The following is a 16,842-nucleotide window of genomic DNA, read 5'->3' as shown; positions in this document are numbered from 1 at the left end:
CTGCAATGTAATAGGGTGAAATATCTGTTGCACCACCTGTATTTATTCAAGCATACGTCACATTATGTTATTCCTTACAGTGACTAGTGAGCAGGAAGGACTGCTTCACGTTGAAATTTGCGCAAACTCTCACTCTCGCAACAACAGTCCAGACCATAAAGTTCACAGTGCATCAATTAATTTATATTGTTACTGAGATTTAAGAACCAGTCTGAGAAATTGGGCCTACAGAACCCCTTTAATACTAGACCTTAAGCCTACAGAAATGAGACTTCAAAGATGCCATAGAGTGGCATCACATCCAGAGCGTATCCTGCCTTGCGCCCATTGCTTGCTGTATTAGATTAAGTGGGTACTAAATGAATGGATGTCATGATTGCGGTCACACGCAACTGGATCATGGGATCAAAGTCTTATTTTGTCGAGATTTGTCGTTTAATAAATGAAACATTATATCACCAATATATTGTGTATATTGTTATAGTAAGGATTTGAAACAAGATTTCACAACATGCCTAAATAGTAAATATGCAAAATCCTTGATTCAATATTTAGTGATTTATTTAAGTTCTTACTATAAATTTAATATGTGCTGTTCATAATACAAATTCCTCCAATGTGAGATATGACAGGCTTTCTTGTTTTGGGGGTTGTTATGTATCTAAGAAGTCCTTGTTAAGAAATGAAAAACCATGACCTCCAACATGTACCAGGACATTTTATAATTACCATGATAGGAAATACATTCTCGACTGCCTATCTCAAAATCCAGGCCTCACTCCAATCAAGCATTTGTGTTGAAACTCAAGAAGTCAGTTCCCAAAAGGAAAACAAAGGGTCTGGAACACCTACAGCTACTGTATTTGGCCTGGAGGGAAGTCAACCCTTCCCCCCTTTAGAAGTGCCAGAAACGCATAGCACACTCCGGGAGCTGTCTTGTCAGTATGATCTATGCAAGAGGAGGATTTAAAAAATGCTAACTACAGAGGTGTGAATAAATTTGACCTTCATATTTGCTGGTCTTTTAATATTTCTGTAAAAATATTATTTTGCTCTGTACCATAAGACGTTACTTTCAACAGGACACATTAGTTGATCCATATTTTTTAATGTTGTCTGGTTTTGTTCTTAGGGGGTATCAGGGGTATGAATGCATCTGCAGGGCACTGTAACTACAGTATGTGTCTGTGTTACAATTTGAAAAAAGAAGTAAATCTATAAACATGTATTTTGAAACTGATAAATATTGTACAATGAACAAAAAATCTGAACAGCAGGATGTGACAAATATTTTAATTTCAGTGTAGTTTCAAAATAGACTTTAAAGAGAAGGGGGTTATTTAAAAAGAAGTTAAATTAAAGGAATTATATCAGCTGGATGCCTGTCTTATCACACTAAAAAACACTGTGCCTTCCCTAGTAGAATCATTGCTCAAGCTATTTTACAATTAATGCTTTGTGTACACTGTGAAAGAGAGCCTTTCACTGGAGCTGTGCGTTTTCAGGCTTCTTAGTGACAATCCTGACTCATGTAATATTACTTTCATGATTAAATGTGCTTTTTATGTCTACAATTTAAAGTGATTTCACTATAATTAAGTACAGTTTTTTTTTTGGGGGGGATATGAATGCTAAGTTATGTGATACAGATTTTTGGCTGTGTTCTTTTAGGTGCTAAGCTGTCAGCACTGTGAGAGACTGTAGGGTTTCTAGTCAACCAAATTTAACTGGTGTACCAAATAACATCATGTGCCATGCATTTACTTTGTGTCTTTGCTGTGCTGGGCTGTGTGCCTTGCATGGAGCTGTAGGGAGAGAAGGATTTGCCTGTGCATTCCCCAAATCAGAAAGGCTTAGTCTGATTAGTCGCATAAATCTATTCCCCATGAGTAGGTTACTGGTAGGGTAGGTGAAATGCTTTCAGAGCTCAGAAGCTCACCAAAGTATCTGGCTTATAAAGGGAGGTGGAATTGGCAATGCAGTATATATTAGGTGGTAAAACTGTACTAATGAAACATATATATATAACTCTGACGCTTGAAATAATACTTTTAAGGAAATGAATGCGACAAGAAATATTAGTAAGAACTTTTTTTTTACTAGTGATTTTCTGACATATACAGTACAGGATGTGTATTAAGACATCACTAACATACTTGGCACATTATCATGTTAGTGACTATTCAACCATTTAGACTTACCTCATTAATGACATAGATGTTGAAATAAACATTTACAGGTAATGTTCTATCAAATAGTTTAAGAGTTAAATAGTTTCTTCTGAAGTGGCAAAAAATAAAATTTTTGTTAATGTTCTAAAAACGTTTTCCGTTGGTGCCACATCTGGTGACAAGCTAGTGAGGCAGACTCTTGATTTGATCTGTCATTGTGATGTTCTGGACACTGTGACCAAATAATTACATGGGGTGTCCACTTGATAGAATAAACATCTTCATAGCCTTATTCGAAACATTAGCCATACAGAAATAATCATTCATTTGTCATCATTAGACCCTTAGAAATCTTGTGTATGCTGAAAGCATACAAGCTTGGATGTGGGTTTCATGTGAAAGACAGTTATGTTTATGGTTGACCTCGGCAATTTTGTTCCCTATGCTGTTTAACTTCTGTAGTAGCCTTGAAATAGTACCACTTTTCTCTTCAAAATGCACATGCTGGTAGTCTATCTTTCAGTATAGCCATGGACTTTTTCTGTTCTACTGTAGTTTAAATATTTTGTGGCCTTCTTTCTAACCAACAAAACTGAACCTTTTAAATGATCCTTTCTCTTTGTACATCACAACACAACTGTCTCATTAATTCCATTGACATATTTTTGTGTGCGTAAATATTTTTTTATGTACCAAAATAATGATGTACAGTATATTCGAATATAGCATGAAGATGGTAGAACATAGCAGGACATACTGTAAGGAAAGTGCATGTGTAACCAAGAGCAGTGATTCCCAGTTCTTTTCTTGGAGGAACTCTCTTCTATTTTTTCCAACTGAATTTTTCAATCACAGGATAATTGTAAATCACATATTTGTAAATTTGCTGTCAATTCTTAAAAGGTCAAATTGGAAATCTGAAATGGTCAAACCTATATATATATTAATTTCATGACTGCCCTAATTCAGGTCAGAAATCCAACCGGCTGGACCTCTGTAGAAGGAAGAAAAAACACTTATTTTGAAGTGTCATTGCCACCGGTGTCTGCTTGCCATAAATTCATTTACTGCCAAGAGCTGTTTAGTCAGAAATAAAAAGCAGGTTGAACAGGGGCTGCATAAAGTTTTGTATATTGTAGTGGGTGGAAACAGCACCCTTGAAGCAGAGTATGTTTTACACTCAGGACTGACCACAGAAGTTACTGTAGATAAAAGTCTGCATATGTAAGTAGATCAGTTAAGTTACCAATTCACACTGGAGATTTAGAGCTCAGATGGAATGAATGCCAGCAGACAGTGTTCCTCCAGGACTAGGTTTGACAACAGAACCTAAAGCTTCACCTTAGAACTGATAAGTGAAACTCTGTATTTTAAACCCAAACAATCACCTACGTATGAGCTGAAAGTCAGATTGTTAATGGTTATATTCTACTTTTAATACAATGGATTGTGTTTGAATGGGCACATCCTAACATATTTAGGTTCTTTCAAATATTGTTTTACTCTGAACAGAAGCAAATTGAGGTGGCCATAAGTGTTAGGACACTTAACTAAAACCAAATGAATGAAATGAAAAAGTATTTTGTTGCAAATCCCCTGCTTGCATTAAAATGTAATGGTATATTTTATAAGGTACAATTTCTGATTACATTCTTTTCTGTACTCTTGGAATTTAAGTGCTTAACAATAAAGGCGTACCATTTACCCAGTTTTAAATATCACAGCACATGTACAGTATGTGTTGCTACTACATGAGAAAACAAGTGCCTCATCTGAGGGTATTATCCACAATGAGGAATATTAGAATCTGATACAGAATTATATTCCATACTGTAGCAGAAGTACTAAAAATGGAAAAAAACAACAGATATACTTATTGTGAACAATAGCAGACTCCCTCTCGTTCGTATAGTTCTGAAAGTGCAGGTATGCATCTCCAACCACTGCGTGGGCCTCCACACTTCACACTGTAATTTTGATTTTTTATACTAACTATCCTTTGTACTTTTCATGTGAAAGGATCTCAAATTGCCTTACATATACAGTAGTAGGACATAAATGTTAACCAACAATAAAGTGTAGCGCCAACCTGGGTGACAAACTGCAGCCATTCTGTACAAGAAGAACCAGTACACAGCAGGTCAAATAGAGGAGTGAGACATTTCTTCAGCAATGGAGTTAAGGTACAGTGGGTATAAAAAGTCACCACCAACTTTCGAAATGTTCACCTTTTGTTGCCCTAAAGCCCAAAAAGAAGACAAACAAAATCAGACTTTTTCCAGCTTTATTTACAAATCATATCTTGCAACAACCACAACAAAAGTTAAATTTGGTAAAGTTAAAGTAGAATAACTGGGCGGTGTGCTCTGGGTCATTGACATGTTGAAAGGTAAACAGTCTTCCCATTTTCAACTTCCTGGCTGAGGGCTGCAGGTTTTCTTCAAGTACAGTATTTTGCACCATCCATCTTCCCTTCTATCCTGTGCCCCAGTCCCAGTTGAAGAGAAACACCCCCACAACAGGTTGCTGCCACCCCCGTGCTTTACTGTAGGAATGGTGTTCTTTGGATGGTAAGATGTTTTGGGTTATCACCAGAAGTACTGTTTTGCATTCTGGGCAAAATGTTCGATTTTGGTCTCATCTGTCCACAGCATCTTTAAAGTGCTTTTTAGCAAAAAATAAACGTGACTTGATGTGGCTTTTTTTCAGGAGTGGCTTTTTTCTTGCCACCCTTCCAGACAGGCCAGATTTATGGAGCGCTTGTGATATTGTTGTCACATGCACAAAATGACCAGTCTTTACCATAAAGGCCTGTAGCTCGTTCAAAGTTGCCATTGGCCTCTTGGTAGGCTCTCTGATCAGTCTACTTGCTCGGTCATCCAGTTTTGAGGGATGGCCTGATCTAGGCAAGGTCTGGGTGGTGCCATACGCCTTCCACTTCTTTAATGATGGTCTTGACTGTGCTCTAGGGGAAAGCCTTTGAAATCTTTTCATACCAATCACCTGACTTTCCACAAATTTATCTCAAAGTTCTTTTGAAGCACCTTTCTGCCCATAGTGGATTCTTTGCTTTGAAATGCACTTCCAAGCAGTGGAATCCTCTAGAAATAGCTGCTTTTATTGTGAACTAATCAAAATCACCACAATTGATCACAGGTGGGAGCCAATTAGTTTGTTGTGTGATGTGTAAGGTGATTGGTTATACCTGGGTAAGTTTACAAATGCAATTGTAAGGGAGTGTTCACTTATCCGAATAAGGTATTTCACTGTTGTAATATTAATTTTTTTTTAATTAAACACATTAGTGTTTTGGAATTTTATTTTCACTTGGCTAATGTGGGGTACTGTGTGTAAATAAAAACAATCTTAATTTAATTCATTTTTATTTTCAGAGTGTCATACAACAAAGGGTGCAAATTTTGAAAGGGGGTGGTGACTTTCTGTACCCACTGTAGCCTACCCCTGCATATACAGTAATTTAGCCAGGACACTGGGGTTAACACCTCTACACATTTGAAAAGCACAATGAGATATGTATTACCAAGTCAGGACTTTGAATTAATGTCTAAGTTAATTAAGTTCATACTGTCAATGCTTTTCCTTAGAGGTGGTATAACTATAGGAAAACTGCCTATAAGAAATCTGTACAACATAAAAGGCCCAAGGTCTTAAAGTCAGTAGCACACACATTTTGTGTTATTTATTTTAACATAAGTCAACCTCAGCATTTACATCCCTCCTGTCAATATGGAAATGCAGAGGAATACCGCTTGACAGTTGAATTCATGCTTGCTTTTTTGCGTAGTTGAATTGCTTTTAAAAGCTCTCATGTAGGTGCTTATTTTTAATGCATTTAATTGAATGTCATACAAATAACATGGAAGGTAGGAGTATTGGGTTAGTTGTAATATGTCAATGCTTCAGATATGGGCTTTGTGTTTGGCATATAAAAACATAATATATGACTCAGACTTAACTGTTAACATTTTATGCAGCACAAAAAGTCTAAGAAATATATTGCTTTGAAATGGGCATTTCATGTTGCTTGTGAAAGATTTGAATGGCATGTCTGTGGGGTGGTCTTGTGTATTTGTGTGAACTTTTGCGTTAAGGGTTAGTTTAGATTGTTGGGTACATTCTACACACTTAGTTGATTTTTGTATTAGTCACAATAGTTTAGTATGGGTGAGTGCCTTTTGTCTTGTATGGTTTTGTGTAGTCAGTTAAGGTAAGCTAGGGTCTTTGAAGACGCCGAAGACCGTGTGTTTCGGGTTTTCTTTTGTAGTTAGGTCAGCTTTCCCTCGCTTTCTTAGCCAGCTCCATTTTGTATGTTAATTTCTTTTCTTTGGCACCACTCTAGTTCCCTTACCCTGTGTGTTATTGTGTCTTATTACATACCAGTCACTTATTCACCTTAAAATAATCACTTTTGCACCAACCCTTGTTGTCACGCTTCCTAAGTCCCTCCCCAGAACCCACCTGCATCCAAAAATTGTCCTAAATGTTACTCCTTTACCCCTAGACACTTGGGGTCATAACAGGTGGGGATGAAGTGTGCAAACTTAGGGAGAAATTCTACACAGATAGAACCCAAAGCCCCAGCTCTCTGAAGCAGCAATGATAATTGCACCACCATTCCACCCACCCGTTGTATTAATTCCTTTTTAATAAATTCTAAGTAATGATTTTTATGAGCTTTATCTTATATTACTGATGTGTGTTTCATCTGGGATGGCTGGACTAAGAATTAATTGACTTTATTTTGTGTTTATGTACATTCCAAGAGCAAAAATAAAAATAACTTTAAAAACTCCAGTATACTATATTTTTGTACTAACAAGCAAGGGCTTGCTCCTTCTTTTTTAACATTTGCCATCTAGTTCATCTGTGTACATCGTGTATTCCGCTAGTAATGAAAATAGCTAATGTTGAAAAATAAAAGTAACACCAAACAGAGAAAACCACTAAACAGGGGGTTTATTAGTTTGCAGGACTAATTTTATCTGCTCAGTTATATCAAGTGGCCATCTCTGGATGTTGTCATGTTTAATTACAGTTGTCAGTCTCATGTGGTAGTGTTAATATTTTACCTAGTCATGCATACTTTTGAATAGTAAGATTCCTGTGAATGACACAAAGCCGCCCGAGGTGGAAACGTTTTTATGCTTTTGGAATTTGCTTACATTTTATGCCTTTAGAATTTGCCTGTCTAAATGTCTCAACCTATTATTTTTACCGATCATCATTGGACATTGGTGTCAGCATGACTTTATTTACATGTTCATTTATTTCAGCATCTTCTTGATCCCAATAAATTGTGTGACAGGCTACATACTAACTCGCTCAAGATAATGAGCGAGTTATTATTAGCCAGCAGCCAGATCACCCTGCAACTCACAACTGGCAACCCACTGAAGCTAAGCAGGTGTGAGCCTAGTCAGTACCTGGATGGGTCACCTGGGAAAAACTAAGGTTGCTGCTGGAAGAGGTGTTAGTGGGGCCAGCAGGGGGAGCTCACCCTGCGGTTCATGTGGGTCCTAATGCCCCAGTATAGTGACAGGGACGCTATACCGTAAAACAGGCACCGTCCTGATGGTAAAACTGAGGTCCTGACTCTCTGTAGTCATTAAAAATCCCAGGGCGTTTCTCGAAAAGAGTAGGGGTGTAACCCCGGCGTCCTGGACAAATTTCCTATTGGCCCTTACCAATCATAAAAATCCCCCTCTATGAATTGGTTTCATTACTCTGCTCTCCTCCCCACTGATAGCTGATGTGTGGTGAGCGTTCTGGCGCACTATGGCTGCCGTTGCATCATCCAGGTGGATGCTGCACACTGGTGGTGGTGGAGGGGAGACCCCATTACCTGTAAAGCGCTTTGAGTGGAGTGTCCAGAAAAGCGCTATATAAGTGTTAGCAATTATTATTATTAATTATTATTAATGACACCCAGCAACATAATGAAATAGAACACATGGCTTAATGCAAGCAATATTAGCAGTAATCTTGAGGATCCAGGTATGATACTGAAAAATGAAAGGCTAAACAATGTAGACCAATGTAGACCACGTACTGTATGTAAGCCAGTAGAAACAAGTCAGTCCTCTCCTTTCTTTTGGAACTTCTTCAATCAGGATTATTAGATAGCTCCCAGCCTTTAACATGTATCTTATTTCTGCTGAATACAGTTGTGAGAAGACCCTATTGAAATCTAAAAGCATGTTGTATTTATGGGAAGTGATATACAGTGCTTGGACCCAACCCCCTAGTAATAAATGGTGTCTAAATAAAAATCTGTTGCTTAAACATCCCTCAGATATCAAGTCCCATGAAACTTTTAGGGAAAAATTGTCTTTGAAGCAGGTAGAGGCATGTGTTTAGAGTTCTTGATTTCCATGATCTTAATTTGTGTGTTTTTTGGTTTAGTGCACCTCAGGAATGCACAACTCTTTAATTTAGGATCCTACTAGATCGCCCTTTAACATTCTTGGACACGACCAGCGAGTGAGACTATTCTGTATCGTGCATGTTCCCAGTTTCTCACTGAGATGAGTAGCACTTCTTGTTCTCTTGTATGGTGTTATTAATTTGTTTGATTTATTAGTTTATATAAAATAAATCTTCCTGTGTTGCACCTGTTGATTGCTGGGATTGGCTCTGTCTGCTCTGCAAACCCTGTATTGGATAAAGCTGTTAGAAAATGAATGGATGGATAAAATAAATCTCTACAGTGTGCTTGTCTTTACTTTGTCTGCAATGTATAAAATTTGAAATAAAGCCAATGAAACCTTAAAATAAGATTTGTTGTGCAAAAAAATGAACTAAATTCAATGCAAGGAATATATAAAATGTAATTTTTAAAACTACGAAAAATCAATAAAAATACAAGTATACTGAAACAAATCAGTCTGCAATTAATATTTGGAAAAAAATCCTTTACAGTATGGAATAAACTGATTTTTATGTTCCTTATGAGACTTTATAAGGCATTTACAAAGCTTATTGAGAATAAAAGGACCATAGCCAACTGCACTGTACAGATGTGCCAGTGGGCACATTACTCATTCTTTTTCCACACTGTTCACAATCCACTACTAACAGCAGTGATCCTTCCCCATTTTACAAGACATTGATAAACATTAGCAACAATATAGTTTAAAAATCTTTTATAGCTACAAGCTATAGACATTACAACATGATTATGCGAAAATGTTTTTATTTTAATTGATTTTGATTCACACTACAGTATGTTAACTGCCTGTGTTTAAATTGTTTTTTTTTTCATAAGTTTGTTTTGGATTTAGCACAAGACTTATGGGTTCTAATTGATTTTTATTATTTAAAGAATATTTCATGATCAAAAAGTGTTTAAGCAAGCTAACGTTTTGGTTCTCTGTTTTTGTCTTCTAGGTTTCATATATACTTGTGGTGGGACTTTAAAAGGAAAGAATGGTACCATAGAAAGCCCTGGTTTTCCATACGGATATCCGAATGGTGCAAATTGTACATGGGTAATCGTAGCAGAAGAGGGGAACAGAATACAGATTGTTTTTCAGTCGTTTGCCGTAGAGGAGGAATACGACTTTTTATCTTTATATGACGGGCATCCTCATCCTGCAAACTTCAGGACAAGGCAAGTATGAATGTCACACAAGCTATTTTTTGCTTTATACAGTATATTGTATAAGAGACTGTGTATTGAACAAATTGGGTCTTTTTTCCATTCACTACTGATGGTATGTGAAAATAATTAATTTAATACAGGTTGGCACATTAAAAAAAAAAAGAAAAAGGCAAACTCTACATCACTGTTTGACAGAAGTTATGACGATGGCCTGATTAGCTTGTAACTAAATTAAAACCAGTTCTCAGCATTTTTTCATTACCGTGTCCACGTGCTTTATGTAATATAGAATTCAGTCCATTGGAATGTATAGCTAAATTGAAATGAGAAGATTATTTACACTATTTACATTTTCTGAAAGTTACACAGAAACCCTACAAAGTGACTAAGTATAAAATATTTTTTTCTTAGAGAGTATATAATCCTATTCCAATTCCTCTGGTGCTGTTTGAAAATATTTTTCATTTTAAATGCTGGCTTAAAATATGTAATAATGCATATAATTGTTCCCTGGAACAATGGGGGGAATTGAATTGTGAATGGATTTTTTTTTCTCCAAAAAGCAAGTTTAGTGTGCATAACTGCCTTCACTACCATGCTTTTGTTGTGCCCAAAAGAAGCCAGCCTTTAGGGAGCAAAAGTCTAGTTCAGTTTCTTTCATGCTTGTCTAATTCCAGATGTCTATGAGTGAGGATAACAAAGGTGTCAATTGTGATGTAAAACATGGCCCATCTGCATAATGTGAAATAATAAAAATGTTTGGGATCTTTTAGGGACACAAGACCAGCCCTTTCTACCTAAAACACTGGTTGAAATTATCGTAAAAACAGTTGTTAGCATTATACGTTTGTAGGTACAATTTACCTTTGCGCAGGATCAATACAAAAGGAAATTCTCGTTTATCCCTTATCTGTTCTTCAGAACAGGCCACTCTATAGAACTGGAGATATTAAAATGATGCAGTTTTCCATAATCAACACAGGAAGAAAACAAGTGTAACACAGTGCCAGACAGACATCAGCTTTACTTTAACCAAATGTTCAGTTTACCAAAGACAGACAGATGGATGAAAACAGAAAATCTCTAGGTTTCAAGTTGCACGCAGGCCAACACAGTATCCAGGAATAACGTGGCTCTAATCAGTATACTTTGAAATCTGATTTCTTGTAAAGTTGACAGAAGTCCAGCGTTAACCCCTTTGCTAATAGCAGAAGAAGTTAAATTACTGTTCTCTGCTGCCCATAATAAAACTGCATTATTGGACCTAAGGAATGAAAGTGGAGTGCTAATGTGATTCGTAGGATTCAGTAGATATGAAGAAACTTGATTTTAAGTAAATATGAATTATTTATGTAGTTCCAACAAGTATGGTAATGCACATTACATAATCACATCTAATGTGGAGTATTCACTCTGTCCAATAAGTATAAAAGATTCTGGAACTACTGTATATTATGGCTGTTCTTAAAGTCAGGTTAACAATATATTTTAATTAATAATGTTGCCAGCGTAATAGAGTAGAGGAGTATTCAGTAATACATATTTTTATTAGGTAAATTATCAAAGTCGTTTACAAATTAATGATGGTGACAGTTTAAAGGTACAGTACAGATTTTAGTGATGATACTTATAAATGTCTACTTTTTCTCAGGTTCTTTCAAAATCCATTCTTGGATTTTATAATTAATCACTGAATGCCTTCTCTTTATCCCAGAGGCATGCTGTTTAATTTAATTTTTTTAAACTGTGTACTGGTCAAGTTTACATACAGTATCTTCCCTACCAAGGTGCTGTAGGCATTTAATTTACTTATTGGCAGATAGTGATTTATAACTAATTCCATTTAAGGATAGGATGCTCATGGATTTCCTGTGTCTTTATCGACAGATTTGGGCTCTTGTCTGTCATCCTTGGTGTTGCTTCTGTATTTAAATCGTGTGTCTATTATACAGCAAGGCAACAGGGATATTTTATGGAATTAAGATGGAATGGAATTAATAACATGGACCTTCTGTTGAGACGAAACATCTTTTTGTATAAATCTTTGATACATCTTTAATTCTATAACAAGTTCTTGTAGTCAAACTTACATCTTCTAATAAAAACCCATAAACAAAAGTGACTTTCTTGAGGATCCAAGGTTAAACCATCTCTTCCAACCTTATCCATAATAGAATTTAGTGAAAAGTAGATTGTCAATGTTTTACTGATAAAATCTTTTTACAACAAAAGCTATTTTTTGAAGAACTGCTGCAATTCAAAGATTGCAAGAGTCCTAGCCTGAAGTATCCTGTCTTTGATTACTGTGAATTTTGATGAATGACTGAAATGGGTGAGAGATTGGGTGAAATGGGTGAGTCTAACAAAAAGCTGCAATAAAAAGCTTTATTGAAATCTGTAGCGGCCAGTGTGCAATTTGTGCAGATTCATTCCTGTCACTACAGCTTTTTAATTTGGCGTCCTTGGAAAACCGAAAAAGACAAACTGAAAATTAAGTTATGAACAATTTTAAAACTGAAATCTAGAAAATCTAAAATATAGAAAGTATTAGGTGTGTGTTTTAACACTGATTTCCATAGAGTTAAATAGTTCAGGACATGATTGTTAGTTTTTCGTACAACATTATTTCTTAACCAAAAGTCAATAGTATAATGTTGTGGTATTGTATCAAATTCCGTTTTTCAGTTTATATTTCATCATGCTAGGATTGCGGTCTTTCAGCACCGCTTATCATTCCCGACCACTACTCTATTAAAAGAAATAATGCCCATGAGGCTTCTGATGAAGATGAAGGTGGCTAATCTGAGGTTTCCACTTGCCCTCACTTTATGTGTAATGTGTATAGGTTTCTGAACCTTAAGCTACTTCAGCATTTGTTATGCTATGCAGTGACTTACAAAAGTATTCATCCCCTTCCATTTTTAAATCAGAACTTGAATGCACAAATTAAACCTCTATGAGCGAAATAATTGTAAATATGCAAAAGCTACAAAGAAAAAAAAATCTTGTTTGCTTAGGTATTCAGCCCACTGAGTCAGTACTTGACTGGAAGCACATTTGTCAGCAAATATAGCCACAGATCTTTTTGAATACGTCTCTACCAACTTTGTACGGAAGGAAGTTTTGGTTTCGCATATTCCTTCTTTGCAAACTTGTGCAAGCTCTGTCAGATTAGTTAGGGATCATTAATGGGCAGCAATTTTCAAGCTTTGTCACCAATTAAATTATATTCAAGTTGAGAATTTGACTGGGCCAATCAGAGATATTAGATTTTCTTTCCCTTTCAGCATGGGATAAACCCTTACCCGTTCCCTTGCAAAGATATTCACTTTCTTATTGTTAACCCACTCCAGTGTAGCTTTGGCCTTGTGTTTTGGATCATAGTACTGGTGAGTTTTCACCCCAATTTTGTCTTTAGCAGCCTGATCCTGGTTTTCCTCTAAGGTTTGTCTTTATCGTGCTCCATTCATTTTTCTCCCATTTTGATTAAATTCCCAGTCTGGTACTTGGAGGCAGCCATCTCTCTTTATACTGCCACCACCATGCTTGACAGTAGGGGTGATATAGATAGGGTGTTATGCCATGCTGGGTATGAACCAAATGTAGACAAAACATATTTACCTGAAAATGTACAAGTATGGAGTTGTATCAGCATGCTTTTACTACAAAGGAGCAAGTTCAGGTTAATTCAATGCTGAGAAGTAAAAAAACAAGAGATTTTCACACTAGTGAAGCTTATAACTAGTAAAATTATATTGTGGATAGTTTTGTTCACCATGTTACAGAAATTTTAATGGTGCTCTAGATTCAGTCTGGAGAGAAGCACCCAGATACGTTCTGGAGCTTAAGGGAAGGTCTTACATGGACATGCTGAAGCAGCTCAACCCTTTTAGTCTTGAACAGAGAAGTCTGTATCAGGTCCCCTCATACGTTTTCAAAATCCTCAAAGGGATTGACAAAGTCGATCCAGCAGATTTCTTCAAAATGAACAGTGAATATAGGGCACAAGTGGAAAACATTGTGGAAGTGCATTTAAAACCGAGGACAGGATGTACTTCCTTAACCAGAGAGTTGCAGGAGAATGGATGGAACGAGTTACCCAGCCATGTGTTTGAAGCCCATACCTTGGTATCTTTCACAAAATGGCTGGATCAGATCCATTGATCAATTAACTACTCCTGACAAAAAATGGGCTGGATGGGTCGAATGACCACTTCTCATGGGTAACCTTTATCTTGTTCTTAGAGTATGTTTAAGCCTCCTTTAGGTGTGAGGGAGAGAAAGGAAGTAGAAGAGATATAAAGCAGGTGGCAGAGCAGAGCAGGTGAGAATGGGCACAGAGCTGGTGAGAAATAGTGTAAAAAACAAAAGGGCATTTGGGGAAGAGGTGTGAAAAGCTGAAATCTCTAAATGAATTGATAGGTTTTTAAAAGAAATTAGCCCGTCATTTAGAAAAATATCATTATTAAATAATATGTAAAAATAGATTAAAAAAAGATAGGCTTTTATTTGTTCCTGTCCAGATTTGCCAAATAAGAAGCCTGTTTTACATATTAATTAACCATTGAACAATTTAGGTCAGGTACTAAATGTTTTCTCCCATTAAGCATTGAACAACTTCACAGTGTTTTATACATTGAACTCTTGCAGCATAATATCAAAATATCTGATTCTCTTTCTGATTATCAAGAGAAGACTTATTTTGGTAACAAAGCCTTTTGTCACCTGGAATCTGTGCAGAACTACTTTTGAGTAAAGATTTATTTGTATCACATTTCAATGTACTGTACTTAATTTATTCTCAGTCTATACTTACTAATACTAATAGTAGTGGTATTAATAAAGGTAAAAAAAAAAAATTATCCCTGAGAGATGGAAAGTATTTGAGTAAAACATATTTCAATTCATTGCATAATCAGTTTAAAAAAATATCTGACACCTGTTGAAATATGTGGGACTTATTTTTGTACTAATTACAAAAATGTACGAATTCAAGTGTATAGAAGATGTGGTAACTTGTATAAGCTTTAACTGCAACCATATTTTCTTAAACAAGGTGAGCCTTTTTCTGTTGCATATCAAAATGGGGTATGGTTGAGTAAAAAAACAAATACAACATACATTTTCGTGATTGAATATCTATTATTGTTTATCTGCAAAGTACAAATGAGAGGACCACAATGAATGGTACTATATGGCAAGTTGGTTGACTGAATTTATTTTTTTGGAATTTACTTTTTTACATAGCATTTGCTATGTAGGTTAATGCAAAAGCTGAGAACTGTGGAGTTTCATTCTTCGTGGGTCTTTGTTTTAAAACCACCTTTGTCCATGTAATTAAGAGGATTAGAGGGAGATCTTATTGCGAATTTAACTGGAATGTAGAAATTTCTCCATACACTCATTCCTCTGCTCATACACAAATCAATAAAGACCAACAATTTAGGTTCCCTGTTTTGATTACAATACTAGTAATTTGAAAATCAAATGTAGTGTGAATGTGAATGTAGTCATGAATACATTTGTGATGTATTGGCTAAGCGTGGTTTCTATGGTGATATTGTAGCAAGCAAGGCCAAACACTTGATTTGTGTGATTTTTTTTATCAATGTACTGATTTTATGGGGGGGAAAATGTTCCATGAACATAAATCCATCTGCACATTATTCTTGAGGTATATAAGCCTTAAGCCTTTTTCTTGGTTCAATTAAGAATATGCCACTTCCATGTCTTAAAATAAATTTCTTAGCATAGCAAGAGAAACATTAACACTTCAACTGCTGACACCTAGTGGACAATAAGAATACTGCTATGCAGTTATTTCATTTAGCCGGGTAAATACAGTACTAGCAGTCTTATTGTGTATTTATGTGCACATGCATACAACCATAAATGTTTATTAAGTTAGTGACATTTAACAGCATTCTCAATGTATTCATATAATCATCTGTAATTTTGGGACTTTTCACAGATGACCTATTATACTGTAGTTTATGACAACACGTTAGACTTTTACACATGTTCACGCTCACTAAATTCAGCATATTTTAACTTTTATTAGTACGCTGTGACAGATTAAAGTCAATTTCAGAATTTTCAGAAGTATTTCTGTAGTTTACAATCTAGGCTTCTAGTATGGTAGCACAGTGGTTACATTGCTTGGGCCCAGGGTTCAGTTCCTGGGGTGCAATCTGTATGAGTTTGCATGTTTTTTCACGTTAACATGGATTTCCTCTGGGTCCTCTGGTTTCCTCCCACAGGCCGAAGACATACTGGTAGGTTAATTGGCTTCTGGAAAATGCAGCCCTGAGAGTGTACATGCTTGTGGTCTGTGTGGTTGCCAGGATGGGCTCTGGCTCACCCTCCCCTCCTTTTATTGCATGAAGCCATTAGAAAATAGATGGATGGAATTCTGAAATTTATGCTTAATTGGAAATTAAGTTCAAATCATAGACTGCCAGAGATGCGGAATACTTGAGATATAGGCTTAGTGTTTTGGCATAATTTTGATTAGCTGATGATTCATGTCTGACTATGATACACGATTGAGTAACTTTGTTGCAAGAACCAATTAGTGAGAGAATTGAAATGGCACATGTGAAGAAAGTTAACCTGTTCAGTGTTAACCCTGGTGAAAATAAAAAAATACAGTAAATAATGTGTATTCTCTACTTATGAAGAGAATAATACCTTCATGCTATTGGCATGTTGGGAAAAATCGTCAGGTATAAACACCAGCAGTGACGTCAAGTGGTCTTTGATGATGAGTCACTGTTTTGTATAGACCATCCTGATGGATGTCAGCATGTGTGATGCAGACCTGCTGAATGATACACTAATTGCTGTGTGCAACAGACAAATCAATGTGGAGTTCCAAGTGTGATAGTCTGTCAGGAGTGTTTAGTCACTACAGACCTCCACTTGCAGTGATTGATGGCTACCTAACTGCATGATGATACAATGGCAGCAACATTACTACCACCTTGTAGCCTGATCTATCCACATCTCAGAAGCTAAGATGGTTGACTCTGGGACTGAGACTTCCAAGGA

At 36.3% G+C, this 16,842-nt stretch overlaps 1 protein-coding gene across 5 annotated transcripts in view; it reads left to right on the top strand.

The window, feature by feature from the left end:
* The window catches only part of csmd3b (CUB and Sushi multiple domains 3b), a 561,056-nt gene that overhangs the window by 75,069 nt on the left and 469,145 nt on the right, over positions 1-16,842 (top strand). For all 5 annotated transcript variants that reach the window (XM_088601884.1, XM_088601883.1, XM_088601882.1 and 2 more), the window contains exon 2: positions 9,579-9,801. In XM_088601884.1, the coding sequence (XP_088458010.1) occupies positions 9,579-9,801 (223 nt within the window). The remainder of the gene's footprint in view (positions 1-9,578; positions 9,802-16,842) is intronic.

The sequence above is a fragment of the Lepisosteus platostomus genome, chromosome 12, assembly GCF_059453375.1.
Source record: "Lepisosteus platostomus isolate fLepPlt1 chromosome 12, fLepPlt1.hap1, whole genome shotgun sequence".
In the NCBI taxonomy this organism is placed as follows: domain Eukaryota; kingdom Metazoa; phylum Chordata; class Actinopteri; order Semionotiformes; family Lepisosteidae; genus Lepisosteus; species Lepisosteus platostomus.
This window is presented reverse-complemented; position numbering and strand designations above follow the sequence as displayed.